At 55.3% G+C, this 25,472-nt stretch overlaps 1 protein-coding gene across 7 annotated transcripts in view; it reads right to left on the bottom strand.

Annotated features, from left to right (window-relative positions):
- The window catches only part of SH3PXD2A (SH3 and PX domains 2A), a 236,766-nt gene that overhangs the window by 75,335 nt on the left and 135,959 nt on the right, over positions 1-25,472 (bottom strand). For 5 of the 7 annotated variants that reach the window (XM_047701410.1, XM_047701411.1, XM_047701408.1 and 2 more), the window contains one exon: positions 8,885-8,913. In XM_047701410.1, the coding sequence (XP_047557366.1) occupies positions 8,885-8,913 (29 nt within the window). Of the gene's footprint in view, positions 1-8,884; positions 9,050-18,032; positions 18,039-25,472 lie in introns of those variants that run through there. The other 2 variants (XM_047701414.1, XM_047701416.1) reach the window with 2 other exon arrangements.

Consider the following 25,472-nt stretch of genomic DNA (forward strand, 5'->3'; position numbering starts at 1 on the left):
TCTCATCACTGCCTCCTGATGAGGCCAGGAGGGAGACCAGTGCTTGGGCAGGCCCCTGGGCTGTTCTCCAAGCCCAGACCACTGGGCCAGTGCTCTCTGGCCCCCAACAGGTCCTACTTCCCCTTGGTGGCCCACTGTCTCCCTAACTTGGGAGACAGCTGAGTGCCCCTTCAGGGACAGCCCCGTCAGTCCTCAGGCAGCCTCACTGCCTGTCTACCCCGAACACTGCCATCAACCACAAGTATGACCCATCTCATACCTGACCCTGGCTTGATCGCCCAATCCCTGGAGAGTCCATTAACCCTGCGAATTCCTGGGCCCCACCGCAGAGAGGGTGATTCAGCAGGTCTGGGCAGGGCCTGGGGACTCCAGAGCACCTCTAGCCTTTTCCTTGCTGTTTAATTCAGGGCCATCTTTCTAGTACTTTCCTAGTAGAGGAAGATGGGAGACAGCAGCGAGGGGCAGAGTAAGGCAAAGAAAGCAGGGCCGAGGGCAGCCAGGCTAGCTGGGGGTGGGGCAGGGAGGCCAGGAGCCCTGCCTGTGCCTGCCGACCTGAGCTCTGTGTCCAGGACAGTAGGGTAGTAGGGCCATGCTGCCTCCGGGTGTGGGAGGGGAGGCACAGACACACACGTGAGCAGTGTGTTCACTTTCTCCATCCCATCACTGCCACATGGGCTGCTCGTGGCACTGCCAGATCAATCAGTCTCCTTTCATTTCCAATTAGTTGGCTTTGAACTCCGGGGGTGACATCAGGCTGAGGACCCAGAGCCATGAAAATAAGAATTGTATAAAAACACCATCCCCCGTGAGATGTGCCAGAAGGCGATGGCTTCATGAGACACGTTCACTTTTGGAACGGGCTATTGGAGGGTGCCAGGAATGTCTTGGCCGAGTTCTCCAAGCAGCCTGGGCCTCTCTCACTGACGATGGGTGGCTCGGGCAGAGAAGAAAGCCTTGGAAATTGCTATGAAAAGTCTTTGCTCATCTTGTCTCCAGAGCTTCCTTTCCAGACTCATCTCCTGTCATCCCCTCTCCTAACCCTTTCTCCACTTCCACCGGCCTGGACACCTCTCCTTACCTCAAATTCCTCACCCTGATTCCAGCCTCTGAGTCCTTGCTCATGCCTGGCCCTCCCACCAGGGGCAGCTGCCTAACCCTTGCACATCCCCAGCCTCCCCCATCTTCCTAGCCCTGTCCCCCTCTGGTTGACTCCCACAGCTTATGGATTGCAACCTAGCCTGTCTTGCAGTCGTTAATGAGTCCCTGACAACATCCTGCTTTCTCAGTTGAACCGTGAGCTCTGTGGGGGCAGTGACAGCAATCACTTAAGAGAAATGAAAGCCTCTAGGAGAGCTGCCCTCTGGATGGGGAGTGAAGGCGGCTGCTGTCCGCTGTGTCTTTGTCCCCCTCCTCCTGTGGCTGGATTGGGCATTTATCTTGGGGGAGGACAGTCCCAGAGGCCTTACAGACCTACTTTCTCTGCATTGTAATGGCCCTACTCACACTTCCGCCTAGCTCCAAGGCCTGGTGGCAATGTGACCAGTGGGGGACCAGTTCCACCCACTTCCACCTTGGACAGACAGAGCCCCCTCTTAGGGCCTACCTCTACAGGAGGAGGGTAGATAATCTTTATAGTGACCAGTATTTTTTTTTTTTAAGATTTTATTTATTTATTTGTCAGAGAGAGAGAGAGAGCAAGCACAGGCAGAGGCAGAGGGAGAAGCAGGCTCCCCACAGAGCAAGGAGCCCGATGTGGGACTCAATCCCAGGACGCTGGGATCATGACCTGAGCCGAAGGCAGCTGCTTAACCAACTGAGCCACCCAGGCATCCCTATAGTGACCAGTATTTATGGGCTTTAAGCAAAGCCACTTCATTAAAAACCAAATTCATCCTGTAAAGAAAACTTTTCCCCAATTAAGAATTCCTTATGACCAGTAAGTTCCCTCTAGATGTCTCAGTGTAATTCTCTTGGGGCAGCCCCCATCCCAGTCTATGGACCCTCCTCCTAGAGGCCTTCAGAACCCAAGTCCTGGTCACCTGTGGATCCCCTAGGCCTTGGCTCAGGATGGAAGACTTCAGTGGAAGAGGTTTGGATCAGAAGGGCCAGATTCGAATCCTGGGTCTACCTGGCCAGGTGACCTGAGGCAAAGTTCCTTAACCTACTTTCTGGTCTATAAAATGGGGACAAGACCACCTGTCCAGGTTGCTGCAAGGTTTACTAGCAATTATGAGATGGTGCACACTCTACCTTTTCCTGTCTGGTTGACAGGACCTGCTTCTTGGAGGAGGGCAAATAGCAAAGCCAGGGGTCTCTCCTGTTAGAGAGCTAGATACCCATGGGACTGCCTCCTATTCATAATAAAAATGAAGATAGGAGTTCAGGTTTCGGCGTCAGACGTCAGCAAGCATTTACTATGCCAGGCACTGTCTTGGAGTTAACACTTCACAGGAAGTCACTCGTATTCAAGCCTCAAACAACCTGATGAATCATCGTTCCCACTGCACAGACAAGGAAACTGAGGCACAGGGAAGTTAAGAACTCGCCTAAAACCTCACCACTGGCAGGGTTGGGACACTAAACTAAGTACTCTGGCTCCAGAATCCGGGTTCTTAACTCTATCAACGACTCCACAGTGGTTGGGTCTAGCTTCCATCTTCTCTGAGGTCAGGCCTCGTGCCTGGAAAATAAATGCTTCAAGTAGGTCTTTCAACTCACGGACAAGAGGGAAGACCCACTTCTCCCCTCCTTTCAGAATCGATCAATACTTAAACCAGTAACAGTGGCAGCTGCCATCATTGGGAGCTCGCTGTGTGCCAGGACTCTACTACTTTGATCCTTGTGTTTAATGAGACCGACACTATTTTTACCCCCATTTTCCATAAGGGGGTAAAGGCATAAGGGGGTCTGCGGTTAGGCAACTGGTCAGTCACAGAGCAAACACATGGCAGAGCTGGGGTTCCAACCCTGTCCGTCTGATGCAGAAACCTGAACTCCTGTCTTCAAGCATCATGCTTCTGTGCCTGGCAGAGGAACCCGGATCGTATTAACCCCGTCCAGTAATGCAGATTTTACGATCACTAAAAAGGAAATCGGGCTGAACTCACTAATTTTCCAAGGAAAAGTATAAAGTAAACAGGATTTCAGGAGAACATCAACACTTGCCGGAAAGAACAAACTTGCCACACTCTTGAGCAACCTCATTTGCGTTCAGACAAGACGCATCTCCTCACGGACCGCTGGAGGGTCTGGAGCATCAGGCCCTCCTGCGGGACTGCAACCCGGGGCCAAGAGGAAACCGCAGGTTCCGTGGCCGCTGCCCCCCCCTGGCGGCGAAACTCGGAACTCCACAGCCGGAACAAGGAGAGAGGCAGCTTCCAGAAGTGAGAGGGTCTCCGTCAGGTCTGAAGAGCACCCTCTGCTCAGGGGAGAGCCTGCTCCAGCCCCCTCTCAGCTCGTGGAGGAAGCCAAGCACCACGACTGGCAACAGGACCTCCCCACCACGGGGCCCGAAGCCCCCTCGCTGCATCACCTCCAGGGACCCTCCGCGCTTGGCAGTAGGCAGCAGCTCAGACGTCATTTTAAGGGAGTGATGGCCAGTTTTACGGGTCAGCCTGGCCAGGCTCCAGTTCCCAGTTAGCCCAGGGACCCCACCACTCGTGCCTCATGTGCTGCTGTGGAAGGTATTTTGCAGATGTGACGAAGTCCATGATTTGTTTGAGTGAGATCATCTTAGCTACTTGGCCGGGGGTGCTCAGTCAGCTGAAGGGCCTTGGGGGCAGAGCTGAGGCTTTCCAGAGGAGGAGATCTCACCTGTAGACTGTGGTGCTGGCCTGCCCTTGGATCTCTGATTTGTAAGCCAATTCCTTGCAAGAAACTTCTTGATGAGTGGCTCCCCCTGGGTCTGCTTCTCTAGCTGCTCCCTGACCAGTACAGCAGAACCAGTGGGAGGGGGTCGGCCCAAGGTCACATGACTGGCAAGTGGGGCTGACCGCCGCTCCCCAGCACCCACAGGAACCGCTCGTGGCTTGGACCCGATCATCCAAGTCCAGGCCACACTGATGGCAGCTCAGTCTCCACTGCTGCTGGAATTCTCATGACCTCTCATTTATCTCCTTTCCTGGTCCATCTCCACTCACCAGTCAGAAGAATCCTTCTGAGATCTAAGTTAGATCATGCCCCCCATCTCCTCAGAATCCCTTAGTGGCTCTTCAAAAACCCTACCTCTCTGCTCTCACCTCCTACCACCTTGCCCTCCACTATTCTCCACCCCAGCCACAAACCTCCCTGCCATGCCTTGAGCATTCTCCCACCCCAGGGCCTTTGCATTGTCTAGGCTTTTGCCATGACTACTACCCCTCAGGTACCCATGTCACTTCCTTGCTTCTCTCTAACAGGACATTCCTATATATACACAGTTCATCGCCATAGTGGACTGCAAACTCCTCGAGGACAGAAAGACCCATCTCTGTAACCACAACACCCAACACAGCACCTGGCCTACAGCTGCTGGCATTCGGTAAGGTCAGCGGAAATCTCTGGTCTCCAAATAAGCCATGCTCCATCCTGCTGTCCCACCTTTGCCCAAGTGCTGTCCCTTGATCACCGAAGTTGCCTGTTCTCTGCCCCCAACCAGCAAAATTGCTCTTCCCAGATAATGTCCCCTGATTTGAGGCTGCAGAGAGCCTTCTGTCCTGACCCACCACTCATTCATGCACGTGTGAGCTTGTGCATTCAACCAGCATGGGGTGGGGGGGGGGACGACCCTGCCACTAGTGCAGGCCTGGCAGCAAGGTCTTCCCTCTCAAGGTGTTGGGACACAGATCACAGCCAAGAACACCCAAAAGATAGAATGTGGTCAGTAATGCACATGGTGATAGGAGGGGGCAGCTAAACACTGGAGAATCAGGGCTTCTCTGAGGTCACAATTAAGCCAAAAATGTTAAGAAGGGGCAGCTGTGTGACACATCAGGGAACGGCATTCTGGGCGGCAGAACAGCAAGTGCAAGGCTGTGTGGAGAGAACAAGCTTGTTGTGTTTAAGGAACGGAAGGTGAGAGGCAGGACAGTGCAGAGGGTGGGGCAGGAATGTGGGGCTGGGTAGGCAGAAAAGGGTAGAGCCTGGGGCGGGACAGCGGGCAAGGGGCTAAAGCACACAGGGCTTGTGAGCCGGATTAAAGAGCTTATTCTGCATAGGATGGGGCAATTTAAGCAGAAAAGCACATGATTTTATACTTGCTTTGAAGAGCTCACTCTAGCTGTGGTGTGGAGAACAATGTGGAGGGGCAGGGGTGGGAGCAGACAGATCAGAAGAAAGCTGAGGTCTTCCTGAAGAGAAGGGAGCTTCCAACATGGTATGATGGTGGAGGTCGGGTTGGCAGGGGAGAGAAAGGAAGGTGTCAAGGGCCCCTTCTCGAAGCTGGGCCGGGGCAAGGGCATGGATGGTGGGTGGGATGGGGAAGATGTGGGGAGGAGCTGGTTCAGTGCAGGGAAGGAGCGAGCGGAGAAGTCTGAGGCTATACTGCCTTCCAGTTTCAAGGTCACTGGTCCTGCCACTTCCAAGAGGCTGTAAGCTGCCTGAGAACTTTCTTGCTATCGACTCCACCTTCCCCCGGCCTGGCTTCAAGTCTTAGATCTATGCTCAAGAAGAGACACCTCGGAGGAGGAGACCTGGGGCTTTGGGGACTAATATGTGAAAAGTGATGACGAGGGAACAGCACCCATGTTCTCTGAGTGATTCTGGGAAGCCCCGTGAACTTCATTACGGAGCAGGCTGAACATGGAACCCTGAATATGGACTCAGATCCTTACTTTGCCACGGACTGGGGGCAGCCAACCTCTCAGAGCCTCAGTGTCTCATCAGTAAAATGGGAATCCCATCACTCATATGCAATGAGCCTCTGGACAGCAAATAAAACATACATGAAGTTGCCAGCCTCTAGGGGATGCTCAATAAATAACAGGGGCTGGCACTTTGGGAGAGCTTTCTAGGCTACAGGCAGTGTTCTAAACATGTTCACAGAGATTAGTTTGTACAATCTTCATGATAACCACATGAGGTGTGTATTAGTCAGTGTTCTCCAGAGAAACAGAACAGAATGTGTATATATAGAGAAAGAGACTTATTTTAAGGAACTGGCACACGTGATTATGAGGGCTTGGTGAGCCCAAATCTGATGGGGTAGGATAGGATGTAAGGCTGCAGACTCCGGTGTAGTTCAAGTTCAAAGGCAGTCTGGTAGCTTGATTCATTCTTTTGGGGGGAGGTCAGCCTTTGTTCTATTAAGGTCTTCAACTGATCAGAGGCCAACCCATGTTATGGAAGATAATTTTTTTTTTTTAATTTCTTTTCAGTGTAACAGTATTCATTGTTTTTGCACCACACCCAGTGCTCCATGCAATCCGTGCCCTCTCTAGTACCCACCACCTGGTTCCCCCAACCTCCCACTCCCCGCCCCTTCAAAACCCTCAGATTGTTTTTCAGAGTTATGGAAGGTAATTTGTTTGACTCCAAGTCCAGCAGATGTCCATCTCATCCAAAAACTACCTTGACAGAAACATCCAGAATAATGCTTCACCAAATATCTAAATATTATGGCCCACCACTGACACATAAAATTAACCACTACAAGGTGGGTATGGATACTGTCCCCAATTTACAGAGGAGCGAACAGGCACAGAGAGGGTAAGAAATCTGCCCAAGGTCCCAGAGGAGGAATAGCAAGGCTTGACATTCCTGCTGTCTGGTTCCAGAACTTGCACTTTTAACGATGACACTAAGTGGCCATCATCATAAGCCAATGTAAATTAAATTTCTCTCTCCATCCTTTTCCTGGCCTGAGAGTGGAAGGCAGAGAAACCAGGGGAGGCCCTCCCTGGGTAAAGCAGCCTGGGTGGAGCCCTGCCTTATTTAGGAAGCAGCACAGAACCTGAGCCTCGGAGATGGGGGTGGGGGGAGATGGACGGTAAGGGGACCTGAGAGGTTATCTGGTCCCTTGACTTTCTAGAGGGGAAACTGAGGCCCAGAGTAGAGAAGGGACTCACCCAAGGTCCCAGGGCTTCAGAAAATACTGATGATTTCCAACTTATACTTGAGTTATTATGTCCTAGGGGCTACCCTACATGAAGTCCTTTAAACTGCTACATGTGAGGTAGATAATATGTAGAAAATGAGGAAACTGAGGCAGAGTTTAGAAACTTGTCTAAGGTCACGCACAGCAGAATCTGAGCCCAGGCACAGCTAGTACACTAGACCTCTGAGGCTCAGGCAAGGCTCTTGGGTGAGGGTGGGAGGTGCTGTGACAGAACACAATCCCAAGCGTGCCCCTCCTTCCCAGTTCTCCCTGCCCCCCCCCAGCTCTGACTGCAAGTGACAGCGGGCCCATATGCAACATACAATTCCTCAGGTTCCTAATGCAGCCTCTCCCTTCTGTTCACGCAGGAAGTATCCTTCTGCACCAGTGGGTGGGCAGACCTGAGACTCCCCCACCCCGCCCAGCTCAGAGGCACATGCACACTCATCTCTTTCCACACTAGACACCTCCCAAACAGGGACACAAACTCACATGAACACAGACTCTAACCAGATACATCCCAACACAGTGGCACACACAGTCAACACCCGAGCGCCCTAAGGAATTAACATACGCTCACGGCATACAACCAGGAAGACCCACACATGTCCACACACAGCCCCACCTACACACATGCAACCCCCCCACAACCCGTACAGAAACCAGGGTACAACTTTCCTGGTCTCAAGAAACATATCAGCAAGCACTTGCACACACAAAACATACCAAGCCATACTCAGAAACACACATGACATACAACTCCATGTATCCCAACTCACATTCTATCCCTCATATATGGGCGCACACACCTCTGTGGATCTGCAGGTCAAGGCACTTGAACGGATATCTTCCCAGGGGACTGATAGCTGGAGCCACGTGTTAATACATACTCCCACATCCCCGAGTGCCAGAACCCTCAGATGGCTGCTGGTCCCCTAACTCACCACCCCCATAAATATGGGCAACACATATGTCAACACAGATCGCTCAGTCTGCCACCTCCCCCCTGCCGCCCCCACCCCCGCCCTCCCGGCCCAGCCGCCAGACACACAGGACCACCCTTCCCCAATGACCTATGCGTCACCCAGGCAGTGCAGAACCCCGCCTCCCCCACCCCGAGAGAATCCTTCTCTGACCCCAGCACACAGCGTCGGAGGACTCGCCCCGCCTCTCTCCCTGTCCGCATCCCCTTCGCAAACTCCGGGTGGACCCCGGCACCTGTCAGGCCAATGCCAGGGTACCCGCCCCCCATCCCGGCCTCTGCTGGGATTACCGTACAGCCCCCACCTCCGCAGCAATGAGAAAGCGCTTAGAGGTGGGGGGAAAAGGAGAAGGTTTGCGTTGCAGGCGTTAAAAACTCACAGCCACTCAAGTAGGACCCCCTTTTCGGTCCAGGATCTCACCTTCGCACGGGAAAACCCTGCGTCTCTGTTAACCCCGTCATCACCGCCGCACCGCCGGAAGGACCCAAGAAGTCACAGCAGTGCCCAGTAATAGGCACAGCAGCCCGCGGGGGGTGGGGGCAGGAGCCGGCTACCAGGGTTGCGGGGGGGCCCTTCATAAGATACCCCCACATCCTCCCATGCACCCACCCGCATTCCCACGGGGAGAGCCTGAGGGGCTCCGTGGGAGAAGGGGAAGGTGAGAGTACCAGAGAGCTTAGGGGCCATGGGCTGGAGAGGGGGCCACCTGAAGGGAACACTGGGCGGCCGGCAAAGACAAGCCCCCCTTAAGTCCTCTGCAGGATCCGAGAGGCGCGAGCCCCAAGCGGGAGGGGAGGTTGGAAGGAAAAACGCCCGGAGGCTCCCTTACCTGATTTCCTCTTGGAACTGCCATAATCCCTGAAAAAGAAGCAACAACAGATAGACATGGTTAGGGCCTGGTAGGGCGCAGGGCTGCGGGGCTGCGGCTGCGGGGAGCCCACCGGCCGGCTGCAGTCGGTCCCCGGCACCACCGCTCATGTGATCCCAAGCGGCCCGCGAGCCGCGCGCTCCGCAGCCGCACGCACTGCGCGCCGCGCCTGCCCGCGGGTCCCCCCGCCAGCCCAACCCCCGGCGCGAGCCGCGGGCCCCGCCCCGCCCGCACCCCTGACCCCGCCCCGCCCCCGGCCGGCCAGACAAGAGGATCTGGCGGGGGGAGGGGGCGGGGGGTCCTCAGCGGGTGGGGGAGGGCGGGGCAGGTTCTCACACTTTGTAAATAGGGAAACTGAGGCCCGGGGCGCCCGCGCCCCTCCCCTGCAGCGCTTCCCCTCCCAATTCTTTGCACCGCTTGCTCCTGCCCACTCAGACTTCCGGTCACGACTGAAATGTCACCTCCTCAGCGTGTCTTCCCCAACATCCTCCCCATCTCCTCCTCTACTCTGCATAATTAGATTTGTGTGACCCTTTGATGAAAGTCTGCCCCTGCCCTGGACCCAAGGCTCTCTGAGGTCACACTGTGGCTTGACTCCTCCTATTACTTCCCCTGGGCCTGGTGTAGGTGTGGAGATATACCGACTGCAGGCTGAATATTGAACAGATGTGGCTTTCACCTTAAAGGCTCGGCCTGGGAAACTGGAGGTTCAGCGAGCCGTGAGGGAGGGCACAGCACAATTCGAGGGTAACTGTGAGGCTAGGAATAGTAAGAATGGAGCTTGAGCTTCTGAGGGAGAACTGGGTTCAAATCTCGTCAATGGCAATAATTCAACACCTCCAAGCCTCCTTTAAGCTGCCCTGGACTAAGCCCGGCTGGGGCCTGCTCGGCCCACCAGCAAGGAATTAACCCAGGCTCCGGATCAGGCTACTTCCCAAACCCCGCCCTTGTTCCTGCCTTTGGCCCCGCCCACCACCGCTGCCATTGGCGAATCATTCCGGGAGCGTCACAGGCCTCTGAAATGCTTAAGGTTCCTTGAGTGCTCAGGAGAGGCTGGCTGGAGATCTATCTGGAGACTAGAGGAAATGCCTTTATTTTCCCTGGGGGGATCAAAGAAAATGCCAATTGCCGGACTTTGGTGTAAGCGAACTGGCCAGCTAGGTCTGCCAGCCGGAAAGAAGTGATTTCGTGGGGGAAGGAACAGCAGGTTCATAAGAAAGGCCGTTAAACTCATGCAGACTCCCTGATTCTGGAGGTCTGGGGGGTAGCCTGAGCTTTTGGGGAGTTAAGCACCAAAGCGATTTGCTTGCACAGCCCAGGGTGAGGGCTTCCGCCTCTCCTAGGCTCCTGAGTTTTCTAAAGTTTGGGTTCAGACCCCCAGTGATTCAGAAAGGGGCTGAGGCCCAGGAACCGCATTTTTGATACCTTTCCCCTACCTGCCCATCTTAGTTTGAGAACTGCCCTAGTACTCCATGCTTCTTTCAGACCTCACATCCACACTAAGAGGAAGGTCCTATCACTCCCATTTTACAGATGAAGAAACAGAGGGTGAGCCACTGCCCAAGACCATCCAACTCGGGAAAGAGCAGTGGTGTACACACCCGCCTGCAAGAACGAAACGGCAGGGTCCATGGGCTGGAGGCAGACCTGGCAAATCTGCTGCGTTCGAAAGGAGTTAGGAAGGCGGGGAGTTCCCATCTGTCCCCCAAGCCTGACCTGGCAGGGCAGGCAAGCTCGTGTCCCTAGGACGGAAGGGAAGAGCAGGACAGACTCTCCTGGAGTGCCTGGAGCTCAGCTGTGGGGAGAATTCTCCGTGGAGAGGAGAGTGTTAGGTGGTGGCTATGTCCTGCCCAGCCGACTTGCCACTCCTGGGGAGGAACTGATTCTCAGGCTTTTTTGCAGAGTGAGGGAGGCCTGGGAAAGGAGCTGTGTTCCTGCCGTTCCTGCAGGAGAAGCCCTCAGGGGCCTGGGACCACAAGGGCCCGCTAACCATCCACGGGCTGCCCAAGGTCCTGGCGGGGACGGCTTCCTCACAGTGCCATAGCCACCTTCCTCCTCTCTCGTTTGTGCAGCTGCTGGCTCCCCAGGATTCGCTTTCAGCTTGTCAACAGCACCAAGAAGGGAGACAGGCAGGTCATTATCAGGTGACAGGGGGGCACACTGAGGACTGGAAGGGGGAGAGGGACATAATTCCCAGGTGCCGAGTGCCTCCTCTGTGACGTGCCCAGGTCAGCCATAGTCAGCTTGGTTATTCAACAAGCTCATCTGGGGAGCTGGTTACAAATTCAGATGTGGAGCTCCCCTAGCCCTCCCACCCCCAACCACACTGTCTGCATCTCTGACAAGTGTTGGCTGAGAACTCCAGCCCTTCCCTACAGGCAGGAGTGGTACCGGGCAGCACTATACCATTGTCCCCATCAGGACCCAAGCCACCGCTAAGAAACTTTTCTGCTTAGTAAGAATGATGTGCTTGCAGTGCCAGAGGATCTTCCAGACAGATCCCCTGGCCAGCCAGCCCTTCCTTTAACCAAAGTATAAGCCCCTCCCACCTGGACCCCACTTTAGGAGGTGATGAGGTGGCAAAGCTTAGAGAAGCTGACAACTTGTTCAAGGTCATACGATGAGCAGGGGTGAGGCTGGGATTGGGCACCGAGAACCCAGGCCTTCCTCCAGTGCTCAAATCCTCAAACACGGCCACCCTAGAGTTATGGGTGCAAGGAAGGGAGGGGAACAGCAGGTCTGTGGGGGCCTGAGAAGCACCTGGGTCAATGGAGGGGAGGCTCCCTGGCAGTAGGGGTGGCTGGGCTGTGACTGACTGGTGGGAGAGGCCAGTACAGGAATCCCTCACAGGGTACCTGGCCTCCAGCCCAAGCAGGCATGGCCCTAATAGGAAACCTCTTGCAGAGTTCTGGTTGGGCACTTTTGAGCAAAGGCGTTTTGTATTTTCAGCCAATGAGTATGCTAGGCACTCCCTGATCCCTCACATATCAGGCATGGTGAGGGAAGGCAGGGGGTGCCCACCTCCAGCTGCAGGCCTAGGCAGGACTGCAGGCCCCTCTGCTGGGGTTCAGCACCCTAGCAACTCAAGATCCCTTCCCACACTCCACCATTCCCCGGCATCCCCCCGCCCCGCTCCAATTCTTGCCCCCAGCTCGTGCTGATTGCCCCCACCCTGCCGGGGATTCTACCCAGGCACGTCCCAGTCTAGCTCCCTCCCAACCTGCTGCTGAATCACTATATGCCGGGGAGCCACAGGAAGCAGAAGGGGAGGGGAAGGCCCGTCTCCCTCCAGTGCCGCCAGAAGCTAATGTAATTGCAAAGGCTTCCAGGCTGTATCCTGACTCGGTTCCATCAGTCTTCTCAGCTGGTACTGAGGATGACTAAGACCCCAGGTACAGTGACCGGGCCATGCCAGCAGACTGGGACAGCTGGCCAGCCCCTGATCCATGGGTCTGGCCTGGTTGGGGAGAGCGGTGTGGAGTTCCTCCAGCACAGCACCATACCCCTCCCTCATCTCAACAGGGACTCCTGAGGCCTCCCCCGCCCCTCCCCCACAATCTCGGGATATAAACAGTTCATCTCCTGGCCCTGCTTTTAGGAAAAATGACAGGTTCCAGAAGCAGACAGAGCCCAGTTCAACCCTCTGCTACGTGCTAACTGGTTGGCCATCTTGAGCCTCTGTTTCTCTATCTGTAGAATGGGGATAATAACAGTACCTTAAGATTCAGGGAAGATGAAATGTACAGTATGCATAAAAGGGCTTAGCATAGTGCCCTGGCCCAGAAAATGCCATATAAATTGTCTTTGTTATCTGTCTTTCACATCTGGAACTGACCCCACCTCAGTCGCTACCCAATTGACGAAGGCTTGTTTAAACTTGGACCTCACCTTGATGCTGGCAGCATAGTACCCAGCAGGGGCTACTCCAACCCCGTTTGTAGAGTTTTGGGCTTTCACAGACACAAAACAAGCACTACTCTCTGCTGAGCACGTCCCCCCCCCACCCCCAGAAAGACCCCGTTCCCCATGCACTGAACATCTGAACAGGGCCCATCTGGCCACAGTCGTATTTTCAGGGAGACACTGACCCCTAGGAATCGGCATGCCTGGACTCACTTATCGGGTGCCTTTAACCTTCCAGAGTGGCCTACTCCCTGAGCCCCAAGCCACAAGGCATAAAGGTCCTGCATTTTCATGCTACGGCTGAAGGGGGGCGGTCAAGCTTCATTCCACCCCCTTCCCCCCACTTTAATTTCTCTTGGTAAGGTCTGCTGCTTCCTCCGACAACCTTCTAGTGAATAGGCTGGGCTGGAGATAGCAAAGGGCACGAGGCCAGAGCAGGGAGCGGGGGAGGCAGTTAACAATTCCTACCTCCTGGTCACCTGTCTTTGCACAAGCCTTCCACTCCTGCCCTCCCCTGAGAGTCCCCGGCATGCAAGGGACCATCAGTGCCCTGAAAGAGGCAGGGGTGGTGGGAACCCATTTTATGAATAGGAAGACTGAGCTCCTGAGGCCTTCTGAGGTTTGCCCAGCCTCCCCAAGCTGCAGTGACATTCCTGGTGGGGTACTCCCCACCCTGAGACCCACTGGGGAGCGGGCTACAAGAAGGGGGTGCTTGAGCAGCAGGGGAAGGCTCTTGCTGGGGGAAAGGAGGCAGCCGCCCCACCCGTCAGGGTCCCAGGGTGGGAGGCAAAGCCTGGGAGAGCCGCTGAGGGTCTGGCCAGGCCAGCTCTGCGGAAGGATGCAGAGTCCCTGCCAGGTGGAACTGAGTCCTCTGCTGTCTGCCACCACCTCTCCCTTCCGTTCTTGCTCCCATTAGAGAGTGCCCTGGCAAGGAGGACGTGCACGCAGGAACTTCAAGCCTGATGTTCTCACCCTCCTGTCTGCTGGCTGACATTGGCCACTCGGCCCAGGACGCCTGTCTGCAGGGCCTGCTGCCGCTTGGAACTGCTTGAGAGGCCTGCTGGCTGGCCAGATGGCTGGCTCTGGGTGACCTTGGGAGCCCAGGGGTCTCAGGGGACCTGGGTGGGGCCTGGACTACGGGGTCTGGAGTGAGGGTATGCAGCCGTGGCCAGGACAATGACACAGAACCCTTGAGATGTGTAACGATGACCTTGACGGCCCTTATCCGCCACTAAGCCTGTTTTCAGCTCCTGACGTGGGATGCTTGTGAAGGCCTGGGCAGGTACAGGAGAAACACGACCTGCTCCGGCCTGTGAGTTTAGGGCAAAGTTGGGGGAATACAACTAACCTGCACAGTGAGAAACCTAACGTTCTGAGACATTCCAAGAAGCACAGGAGTGGTTACATTCCAAGTGCAGAAAAAAAGAGAGATCCGGGGCTGCAGAACATCTAAGACAGGCTTCCAGGAGCAGTGGGCTTTGAGCTGAGACTCGAAGGATCAGGGGTATTTGGATCCATGCAGAGGGTAGAGGGTGGAAAGCTCTAGAATCGGGAACAAGCAGCTCCAAATGGGAGTCGAACCAGGGAGGGTGGGTAAGCAGATGGACGGGCAGGGAAAGGCCAGGCTCGTGGGGTGGGGGAAGGGGGGGGAGGGGGGTGTCACTGTCCCTCCGTGAAATCCAGAAGATTTCAGAGTCAGGGAGGATGTGGTCAGAGTGTCACTGAGGAAGATTTCTGTTAAGAGGCGAGGCAGGTGGTGAGGGGGCAGGATGGGAGAGCGCTGGTGCCAAGTCTGGCCCTGACATCAACAGACCCCTGTTCTGGGCCCAGCTCTGCCCCAGTGGCTGGTGCAGCAGGGCACACTGCTTTAAACTAACCCTTTCAGGGAGCCCCCCTGCACTGTCGAGGGGAACGCAAGCTCGTGCAGCCACTCTGGAAAACAGCATGGAGGTTCCTCATAAAGTTGAAAATAGAGCTTCCCTATGACCCAGCAATTGCACTACTGGGTATTTACCTCAAAGATACAAATGTAGTGATCCAAAGGGGCATGTGCACCCCAATGTTTACAGCAGCAATGTCCACAATAGCCAAACTATGGAAAGAACCTAGATGTCCATCAACAAATGAATAGATAAAGAAGATGCAGTATACACACACACACACACACACACACACACACACACACACACATATGCGTGTGCCATGGAATATTATGCAGCCATCAAAAAAGAGAAATCTTGCCATTTACAATGATGTGGATGGAACTAGAGGGTATTATGCTAAGCAAAATAAGTCAATCAGAGAAAGACAATTATCATATGATCTCCCTGATATGAGGAATTTGGGAAACGAGGCAGAGGATCATAGGGAAAGAGGAAAAAATGAAACAAGACGAAACCAGAGAGGGAGACAAACCACGAGAGACTCTTATTCTCAGGAAACAAACAAACTGAGGGTTGCTGGAGGGGAGAAGGGTTTGCGGGGATGGGGTACTTGGGTGATGGACACTGGGGAGGGTATGTGTTGTGGTGAGGGCTGCATGTTGTATAAGACTGATGAATCACAGATCTGTACTCCTGAAACAAATAATACATTATATGTTAATTAAAAAAATAAAAAGAAATAACAACAGCAAATAAACTAATGCCTTTCAAATGACAGGCTCTGACCCATAGTGAGTTCTGAAACCATCTTAGTATGTCCCAATAAGCATTTTAAAAAGATAGACAAGGGGCGCCTGGGTGGCTCAGTGGGTTAAAGCCTCTGCCTTTGGCTCAGGTCATGATCCCAGGGTTTTGGGATCGAGCCCCGCATCAGGCTCTCTGCTCAGTAGGGAGCCTGTTCCCGTCCCGCCTCTGTCTGCCTTTCTGCCTACTTGTGATCTCTCTCTCTGTGTCAAATAAATAAATAAAATCTTTTAAAAAAGATAGACAAAACGATGGTGTCAGTCATGGCGAGATCAGTATTGTCTTGTGAAACCTGTTTCAGGTGCACACCTGTTAACTTGTCTGTCTGTGTTGGGTTATGATGGGAAATTTGTTACTATGGCAGAAAAAGTCTTTAAAAACACTGGCAAATGAACGCTTGTGGCCTGTCTCCCCAGCCCTCGCGTGAGGGTTCTCCCCGGGGCCCTCGCAGCCTACTGATTCTCTGTGAAGCCGACCCAGTGGGGCACAGCATGATGGTCCAGATGCTGAGAGAGGAGGGTCTGGGCAAAGGGGCTTCAGGTCAGCTGAGGTCGGAGGCAGGCTGGGGGATTTTCCCGCCCCACTCAGCCCCTAGCTGGGTCTCTGTTCAGGCTTTTCAGAGTCTTTGCAAGGAACGGTCCTGCAGGGCAGCGACCTCCAGGGAAGACAGACAGAGGGGGCATGAATGCTGTTCTTTGCCCCCATTTGTGCCCTGATGTAAACTGTGGCACTGAGGGCCCTTGTGTCCAACAAGAATCCGTCCTTTCTCCACAGGATGTGTTTTCCAGGGTCCTGAGAATGGGCCCCATTGTGGCCATGTGGACAGTCCAGAGAGGCCGGAATTCCTGCCCTGGGCGAAAAAGCTGAATTCCTCGGGAGGGAAAGGGTCTCGCACCTCCCCCCCCAGCTGAGTCCCAGGGAGGCCCATGCCGGGGCTGTGGCACACCCCAGAAACCTCCCAGGCCTTGTGCTTATCTGCCCAACATCCCAGAGCATCTCAGCAGCTGTCCCATCCACAGCAAAAAGACAAAGCGCTGTCTGTCTGTCCTCTCTGACTGGACTAACCATGCTGGGCAAAGGCCCCGAGCGTGCTGCCAGCCCGGGGACAGCCCCACAGCGTCCAGGCCTCAGAGCAGAGGGTTCAGAGTGTGGGTGGGATGGAGCATGGTTCAGCCACTTGCCACTTTGTGCCAAAGGCAAGTTACTTAACCTCTCTGCACCTTCAGTGGTCCAGGGGAGACACAAATATCCTACCTTTGTGGGGGGGGATGACCCGAGATCACGTGCAAAGCTCTTAGAACTGGCATGTGGTGAGAAGGCTGGTGGAATCTGTCTTCTCAGCTGGGGCTCGACTGAGTGTGGATGGCGGCCAGGATATTGGGGTGCCTGGCTGGCCTGTCCTCGTGGGTATGGACTTCATAAGAATCTGGCCCTATGGCCTTATAGCACAGGGGGCCAGCTCAGGGCCCTGAAAACAACGGGCCAGTGGATCTCCACCTGTGTGTGTGCCAAGAAGTCCCACCTCGATGGTGACGGACAAGCAGCCTGTGAAGGACGGGGAGGCTGCGGCGCAGGCACAGAGCTGGCTTCCTGGAGGGGACATGAGGCCGCTGAGCCCACTGGCCGCAGAGTCTGAGCCTCCCACAGGCTGCCTGGCCATGGGTTTTCCCGGACTTCTGGGGACAGCAGGCCAGACCTGGGGAGCCATGGAAGGGGCAGTGACAAGCGCTGTGCTGGGGTTCAATTGCAAAGTTCCTGGACAGAAGGGCAGACAGGGTCTTCCATGTTTGCAGGCCTTCCCGGTCTCTCTTCGAGTACATCTGTCTGTCTGTCCAACTCCCGCCCTCCCACCCCATCCATGTCTTAACTGAGGGGTGGTGGAGGCCCAACCTGATCTTGTGTCTGAGCAGAAGGGTGGCGGGGAAGACCCATTTGGGCCTCACAGAGCACACCGTCTAGTTGGCAGCGACAAGACAAACATGCAGAGGAGGACAACACACAGTCACTTTGTGATCTGCCATCCGGGTCAAAAGGATTTGTTGTGTAGGAATTTCCTGGGAACCGGAGGTCAGAGTGGTCCCGGGCAGTTGGGAAGGGATGTCCAGAAGAGGGCTCTCTAGAGCTACCCTTGAAAGATGAATAGAGAAAGAGCAGAGGCAGGAAGGAGTTTGGACGCTAGGGGTGAGGTGAGCAAAGGTGCGGGGCAGGAACAGATAGGGGAGCGTGCGTGTGTGTATGTGTGCGCACTGGCGAGTGCTTGTGTGTGTGCTAGGAGCAAAGGGTGAGGGGAGCTCCGGGATGCTGTCTGCCTAGGGCGGGGGCGGGCAGGACCTGTGGCCAGGGGTGGGCTCAAGGGAAGGCACACAGCTTAAATTTTAGAAGAAACTTGGTGGCAGAAACCCAGCAGTGATGCGTGTAACAAAAGGGTTTCCCCTAGAAGGTGGCAGCATCAGCTCCGCGATGGAGAGGCCGTTTCCGTCTGGTTCTGCTTTTCCCTGTGTAGCCTGCGGGATGGGCACTTTTTTGGGGGAAACAGACTGCTTTGCTCTCCACACTCCAGCGGCCCCTTCTGCAGAAGTGTATCTGATGTGGGTGTGGGTTTGTGACACATGCCGGGCCGCCCCGCTAAGCAGTCCTCCGGGTCGCCCCCTGGCTATAAGGCCGCTTGCTCCCCAGCCCTGGCCTATCTTTGAGCTGGGCCAAGGGCTCTCTGCTTCCCACGGACGCCCAGGAGCCTGTCCAAGGCCCAGCTGTGCTGATCCCTGCCTCAGCGTCCGTGGGAAAGAACGCTTGAGGCAGGGCCCCAGGCTTCTCCCGGCACCAGCCAGGAGGGCCTCGCCTCTGGGGGCTCACGTGGTGGCCTCTTACGAGAGAACCCTGCTCTCCCAGACTTACTCAAACTTCACATCACACGCGCGCAGGCGCCGAGCCCCCAGGCGGGCCCCGCCCCTTAACACCTCCCTGACCACGTCTCTATCTCTGAGGCAGGTGCTTTAGACCTGCTTTACTGGGGAGGCTCTGACAGGTCAAGAAACGTGCCTACCTGGAGCCACACAGTGAGCTGTTTGGGCTTGTGGCCTCCTCACACGCCCTCGTCCCCTCTCCAGTGTTTCACGACATTCCAGCTCAGCTGACCCCCGATGGCACTGCATGTCCCATTTCTGTCCCCAGCACCTAGGCGGTGCCCCACCTCATGCTGCCCCATAGAATGGCGATCCCCAACAGAAGTGGCCTCCTCCTGCACTGGCCCACGAGGCAGCCACCACCACTGTGTCTGTCGAGTGCTGGAGATGCGGCTCACGCGATGCAAGAACGGACTTAATACAAATTTAACTGAAATAGCCACAGTGCGCTGCCCAGCACGCCGGACAGTGCGGGCTAGACCACTGCGCAGAAGGCAGCTCGCGGGGGAGACGTGCTGTGTGCAGCTGCCTGGCTTCACATCCCAGCACAGCCGGGTGACTGGGAGGCTGTCTTCATGTCCGCTCTGCACAGGGAAGAGCCCCAGAGCACCCACCCAAATGGACAGCTGGAGGTCAAGGCAAGTCCACGGCTGTGGAGTACTTGGCGCCCAGCAGGCTGGATAAAGACGGGAATGTCTGAGACACACCCTGCCCCCCACCGCCCGCTGGCCCCACGCCCCCGTCACAGAGCCCCACGCAGGCCCAGTGGCTCGAGGTAGGGAAGGATGTGGGGAGATGGGCCTGGCTGGCCCTAGTGGGTGGGCCAAGGCTCAGGGTGCTTGTTTACAGATGAAGAGATCCAGGCTTCAGAGGAGAGAGTAAAGCCACTTTGCCAAGGCCAGCTTCTACCAGGCATCCTGGGGCCTGGGCCCTCACGGACTGGAGGTGGCAGGGGTGACAGCCAAGCGTGGGTCCCCCACAGCTGGACAAGTGATGCTTCTCCACGAAGGGGCAGACGGCCACTACACTCCGGGCAGCAGGCGCTGGGAATTCAGGACAAAGGGCTCTAGGCTCAGGGAACATGGGACACTCCGGGCCAATCTGGGCACATGGCCACTTGAAGGCTTCCCAAGGGCACTTCCTCGACTACTACCTCCCTGAGTGGCAATGTGAGAGAGAGGGCTGACCCAGGAGTCTCGAAAGTTACCAAACCAGCCACCCCCGGAGCTGGGGGGAGGGCGGCGTGGTCCCAAGACCCGGGTTTCAGGTTCAACTGTCTCTGAACCAGAGCAAGACCAGGGGGATGGCACTCTCTCTATGCCTTGGTTTCCCTGACTGAAAAGATCACAGACTGGGCCCCTCTTAACTTCTGCAGGGAGGCCTCCAGCTCTGGGCCCCAGACAGGCCTGCAGGCCACGCACTGTGGGAGGGGCAAGCCCGGAGCCCTGGGTACCAGCTTCCTGCTCCTGCCCTCCCACCAGCCCTGCTCGTGCTCCCCTCCTCTGCGTAGGCTGGGCTCCAACCGGTGAATTCACTGCTCTCCGGGACACAAATTACAGATCCCAGTGGGCCAGCCCTGGGCCACCACCTTCGTCCTCTGCTGTGTAATGACCCCTGAGCTTCTGCTGCCAGGAAGTCCTCTGTGGCCCTGGAGGCGGCCTGGGTCCTTGAACCCGAGAGCGTGGGGGGCATGGGGTGGGGGAGGCAGGGGTGGGTCAGTCCTCAGTGGGCGTCACCACTGAATAGCCCTCCCACACTGACTGAGCCCTTCTTTCCCAAAGATGTGGGGGGGGATACACTGCTATTATTGCCGTTATTATTATTATTATTGTCATACTGTAATGGACAAGAATAGTACTTCTTCAAGCATTTACATTAGACCAGTTACCAAACTAAGCCCTTGAGACGTATCAGCTCATTTCATCCTCACAACAGTCCTTTGTGGTAGATTCTCTTATCTCCTCCATGTTATAGAAATGGAGGATCAGAGAGGGCAAGTAACTTCCCCAAAGTAACACAGCTAGGGAGCTCAAGCTGTCGTAGTCTAGTGCTCCAATCTTTTACCACCTTGTGGCTGATTTTACACCTGTAAAATCCAGAGAAGCTAAATTAGGAGTAGGCGGGGAAAAGGTAAGATGGAGGCAAAGACTTGCAGTCGGAAATACCAAAACACCACCATCAAGTTGTAGACACTTTCTTGGGGAGGTTACAACTTCATCTCTCGTGTGAGGAAGGAGACCCTGGCTGTGACATGTGGTGCAGGGTCCCTGACCACCTGCTCAGAGCACCCTGGCTGACGAGTCTCCCTGGGCGGCTCCTTGGAGGCTGTGCTGTGGAACGGAGCCGCCAGCAGGAGCACAGCAGGGTCTGTAGCTGGAGGACAGCCCGACCTCATTCAAGGACAGGACTGACAGTCCCCACAGGGCCCGTTTCTCTCAGCAGAGTTGTCTTGAATTCTGGAAACAGTGACGGTGGCTTGACGCTGTCCCAGGCTCTACCTTCCTCTGACTTTCTCTCCTTCCCGTCCTCACCTCCTCCTAATGCCACTTCTGACACCCCCAGAACCTGGCCTGACCTGGCACCCTCTTCTCCTTTGTAGCTCAGACATTACTACAATATCTTTGCTATCTCCTCCCCACCACAGCAGGCCCCAGGAAGCAGGCCCAGTCTCCCCAGGCCTCACCCAGGGGGAGGCACAGTCTGCTGAATGAAAGCACCGATGTCCTGACTATAGGCAGCCTGGCTCAGGACTGCAGGGAGTTTCGGGGGAGGGGGCGGGGCTGGCCAGATCGGTGGCATGATCCTGAGCTGGCCTCCGGACAGACCCGGGGTCTCTGCCTTCCACTCCATTAGCTCCGGTAAAGCCTAGTGGAAGTCCTGCTTCCTCCAGGAGGTCCTCCTTGATGACTGAGTGGGTCGGCAAATGTGGACCTTAGGGTGTATAAAATGCCAGAGTACTTGGGCAGTCTCCACTGCAGAGTTCACCCTGATGGCTCAGTGAGGATGGCCTCTGTGTCCTGGGCTCCACCTCCTGGCTATGACATCACACAGGGTTGCCATGGGAACTAGTGGGCCAGCACCACCGCGGTGGCAGGCTCTCTCGACAACCTGCATTCTGCTGCAGGATGCATTACCGCCTCACATGCGTCTCTCCCTACCCCGGCCAGACCACAGTGCCTCACCACCTCCTTTGCCTGGCTCGCCGGTGGGCCCAAGTCGAGAATAAGGGCACCCATGTGCTTAGGGAGGGCCCCCTGTTTAAGATGCTAGCTCCATAGCGAGCGGAGATCTGAACCCAGGGCCGGCTGACTCCTAAGCCACTGTTTGGAACCACCATGATCCCGATCTTTCCACCCTTCCCGCTCAGAAGCCTCTAAGCCAGCATGCCCAGGCCTCCAGCAGGCCAGGCCCTGGAGAGCAAGCTGGGAAACTGGGTGAAGAGCTGTGAAGAAAATGGAAAGTTTGCAGAGAGGGACAGAAAGGGAGGTCTCTTTGAGGAGGCGAGGGTTCCAGGAGAACGTGAGGAGCAGGCAGAATGCGGGTGGGTGCTGGGGCCTTCAGGCTGGGGAGAGGGAGGGAACCAGGCCTCCTAGGCCCAGGCCACCTCAAACCTGCTCGGAAGTCATCCTAAGCACAGTGGAAAGCCACGTCCGTGTTAGCTTACACGCGCTCTTTGGAAAGCCCCCTCTAGCTCTTTGGAGGTGGACGGGGGGAGGGGGACGCAGGACAGCTGGAGGAAGAGATCTCCGTGGGTGCATAGAAGCCCGGCACCCCAGCCCTTGGGTAGGACCACCAATCCTTGCCAGCCCCCAGAGTCCCCTATGGGATGAAGCCCAGAGCCCCGAAGGACATCTGGTTGGTCGTGCACTACTTTTGGCTGCCTTCCCTCCCCTGCCTAACATCCCCCCTGCCCCCACCCCACTGATCTCCCAGTATCGCCTTCCAAATAAACTGTCTGGGTTCTAATCCTCCCCAGACCCGCTTCTGCAGTATTCTAAACCAAGACACCTGTCTTTCCCTGTCTCTGGCATGAAGTATCCCACCGCCCCCCCCCCCCGCAACTTGCCCACTAAGATCCTCATAGCCTGCTGGACCTAGCACATGGCCAACACATAGTGGGGGCTTTCTCCAGACATGCCAACATGGGGGTAACCCATATCCTCTGTTCTCTGGCTCTCAAGGTGGCTGCTGGCGGCACCATGGGTCTCCCTGGGGCTCTGACCAGTAAGACAGCCTCATGGGTGCTCTCTCTTGCACAGGATGGGGACCAGAACATGCCCTGCCATTAACCTTAAATTCTCTGGCTTGGCAAGCATAGCCTTATCTCATTGGGAGCTGGCTTCTGCGTAATTAGATCAGACCTGATCACAGCTCAGCAACCACTTCCCCGGCCATCAGAGCTGCTGGCTCCTCCTCCCAGCGTATTAGGTAGGCTTTGATTCAAGTGTCCCTGAGGGTTCAGCTCTGGCCTCCAGGTGCCCTTCTGTGCACCAGCACTCGGAATGCTCTGGAAATCAGCTGGAAAAGTTTCTGAGGGCCAGAAGGAACGCTGGATTCTGAGTCAGACAACGTGGTGCTAGTCCAGTTTCTCTGATGATTTGACCTTGGGCAGGGCTGGAGGATGTCTGAAGGCTGGAGCTGGGAGCAACCCACCCCTTCTACCTCTCAGTGAGATGCATCCCAATGGCAGAGGCTGCTTTGATGGCTCCAGAAACTGCCAACTACGCGGCCGCATGCTGAGAGGTGAGCGGTGGGCGGGCACTGGCCAACCAGGCCTCTGGTTCCTCCCTCAGCACGGAGCAGCCCCACAACAACGGCAACGGTAATAATAATAGGGACCCATGGATTATGAGCACATGCCGGGCAGCGTGTTAGACACGTGGAGAACTTTACCGAGGGGGTGAACCAGGCTCTCCCACCAGACTGCTGGATTCTCGCCATCTCTGCCATGCATCAGCTTTGCAAGGCACGTGACCTCCCTTTGCCTTCATGGTTTTATCTGGAAATTGGGGGAAATAACGGTGCCCACCTCATGGATAGATGCAAAAATTAAATGAGCTAAACCACGCACACTGCTTTCTGCCAAACACCTGGGTTGCCTGCAGGTTGCCCGGGCAGAGAGTCGCGCACCTTACGGCTTAGCCCCTGGTCCACTGCCTGTGCCCACTGTCCACCCCATGCCCTGTGGTGCCCAACAGTGTGTGAACTTCCTGGGGATGGGGATGAAGTGCTAGGTGGGCACCCTCAGCCCTCCACCCGAGGCCCCCACTCAGTGGCCAGTCCATCTCAGAGCAGCACCGAGAAGGCAAAGCCGGCCTTGCCCGTGGGCTACTGAACAATTTGTGCAAGGACCAAAGCAGCTGGAACTACCAGAAGGTCTAGAAATCAGAGCAGCACATGGTGGAGGGAAGAACCCAGTCTCCAGGAACATACATCTCTTCTTCCCAGCCAGGAGCAGAGGGAAGGGATGCTAATGGTGGCTCCTTTTTAGGAAGAATTAAAAACCTCCCTCTGGGATCTTTTTAGGGTTATGTAAAAGTTCTAAAACTTGGGCGCCTGGGTGGCGCAGTTGGTTAAGCATCTGCCTTTGGCTCAGGTCGTGATCCCAGGGTCCTGGGATCGAACCCCATATCGCTCCTTGCTCAGCGGGGAGTCTGCTTCTCCCTCTCCTTCTGCCGCTCCATCCTACTTGTACTCTCTTGTACTCTGTCAAATAAATACATAAAGTCTTTTATTTATTTTTTTTTAAAGATTTTATTTATTTATTTGACAGAGAGAGATCACAAGTAGATGGAGAGGCAGGCAGAGAGAGAGAGAGGGAAGCAGGATCTCTGCCGAGCAGAGAACCCGATGCGGGACTCGATCCCAGGACCCTGAGATCATGACCTGAGCCAAAGGCAGCGGCTTAACCCACTGGGCCACCCAGGCGCCCACATAAAGTCTTTTAAAAAGAAGAGTTCTAGAACTGGATTGTGGTGATGGTTACACAACTCTAGAAATTTACTAAGCATCAGCAGATTAATTGTACACTTCAAACAAGTGATTTTTGTTTTATATCAATTTTATCTCAATAAGGCTGTTTGAAAATAAAATCTCCTGCCTAGCCTCAGGTAGCAAGAGCCTTGGGCTGTGTGTCCTGGAGTGGGGCAAAGGGAAAGGGATTCACATTAATTCAGGGTTCTTCATGTGAGAAGTGAGCCACATCATAGAGAAGGGGTGAGAGGGGCTTAAGGGCTTGGTTTGATGCTGGGGTCACAGCTGGGCCCAAGGAAGGCCAAAATCAGGTATCAGTCTGGGCCACACCTGGCTTCCTTTTCAGGAAGAGAGAATGAGCCTGGTTCTGGAAGCATGTCAGAAGTCTGAGCCACAGCAGGAAGGCCCTCTTGGGAGCTCTGGAGGCTGGGGTTAGGGGTGGGAGTCTCAGGGAGGGCACCCTGAACTGGCCCTGGGGCTCCTGAGCCTTGTGTCGTGTCTTGGATGTGGGCTGACAAGAAGTCTGGGTTTTCCTTTAAGAGTCCCCACATCTGGAAAGTGCCCTCAGGTGTACTTTCAATTGCCCCCTCTGTGACCACAGCAACCATGGGGTCCTGACTCAACTATTCTGCCCTACAGTCAGATAAAGGGCCCCATCTGGCAATTTGAGCTGGTCACCCTAGTCATGGCCCCCGTGCTTCTCTCCATCACACACCCCTGCTTGGTTAGCGGGGCACATATCTGAAGTTGGAAGAGTTTGAATCCAGCCTCTGACACTTACTAGCTGAGAAGTAACTTAACCAACATAAGGCCAAGCTTCCTCATCTACAAAAAGGAGGCATAAATCTCACAGGATTATACTGATGGTTAAACAAGATCATGCTCAAGGACCCAACAGTTTTTGACAATATCTGTCAATGGGCATTTGTCCCGACACAGGCAACTGTAATGTCTAAGGTTTCCACAAGGTGGAGCCATATACACACAGATCCCAAGCACTAAAATCACCCAAAGTTAAGCGGTGCCTAAATTCCAATGTACAGGCCTTGTGAAAGGGAAGATCATATGATCTGCAGAACACTT

The sequence above is a fragment of the Lutra lutra genome, chromosome 14 (genome assembly GCF_902655055.1).
Source record: "Lutra lutra chromosome 14, mLutLut1.2, whole genome shotgun sequence".
Lineage (NCBI taxonomy): Eukaryota > Metazoa > Chordata > Mammalia > Carnivora > Mustelidae > Lutra > Lutra lutra.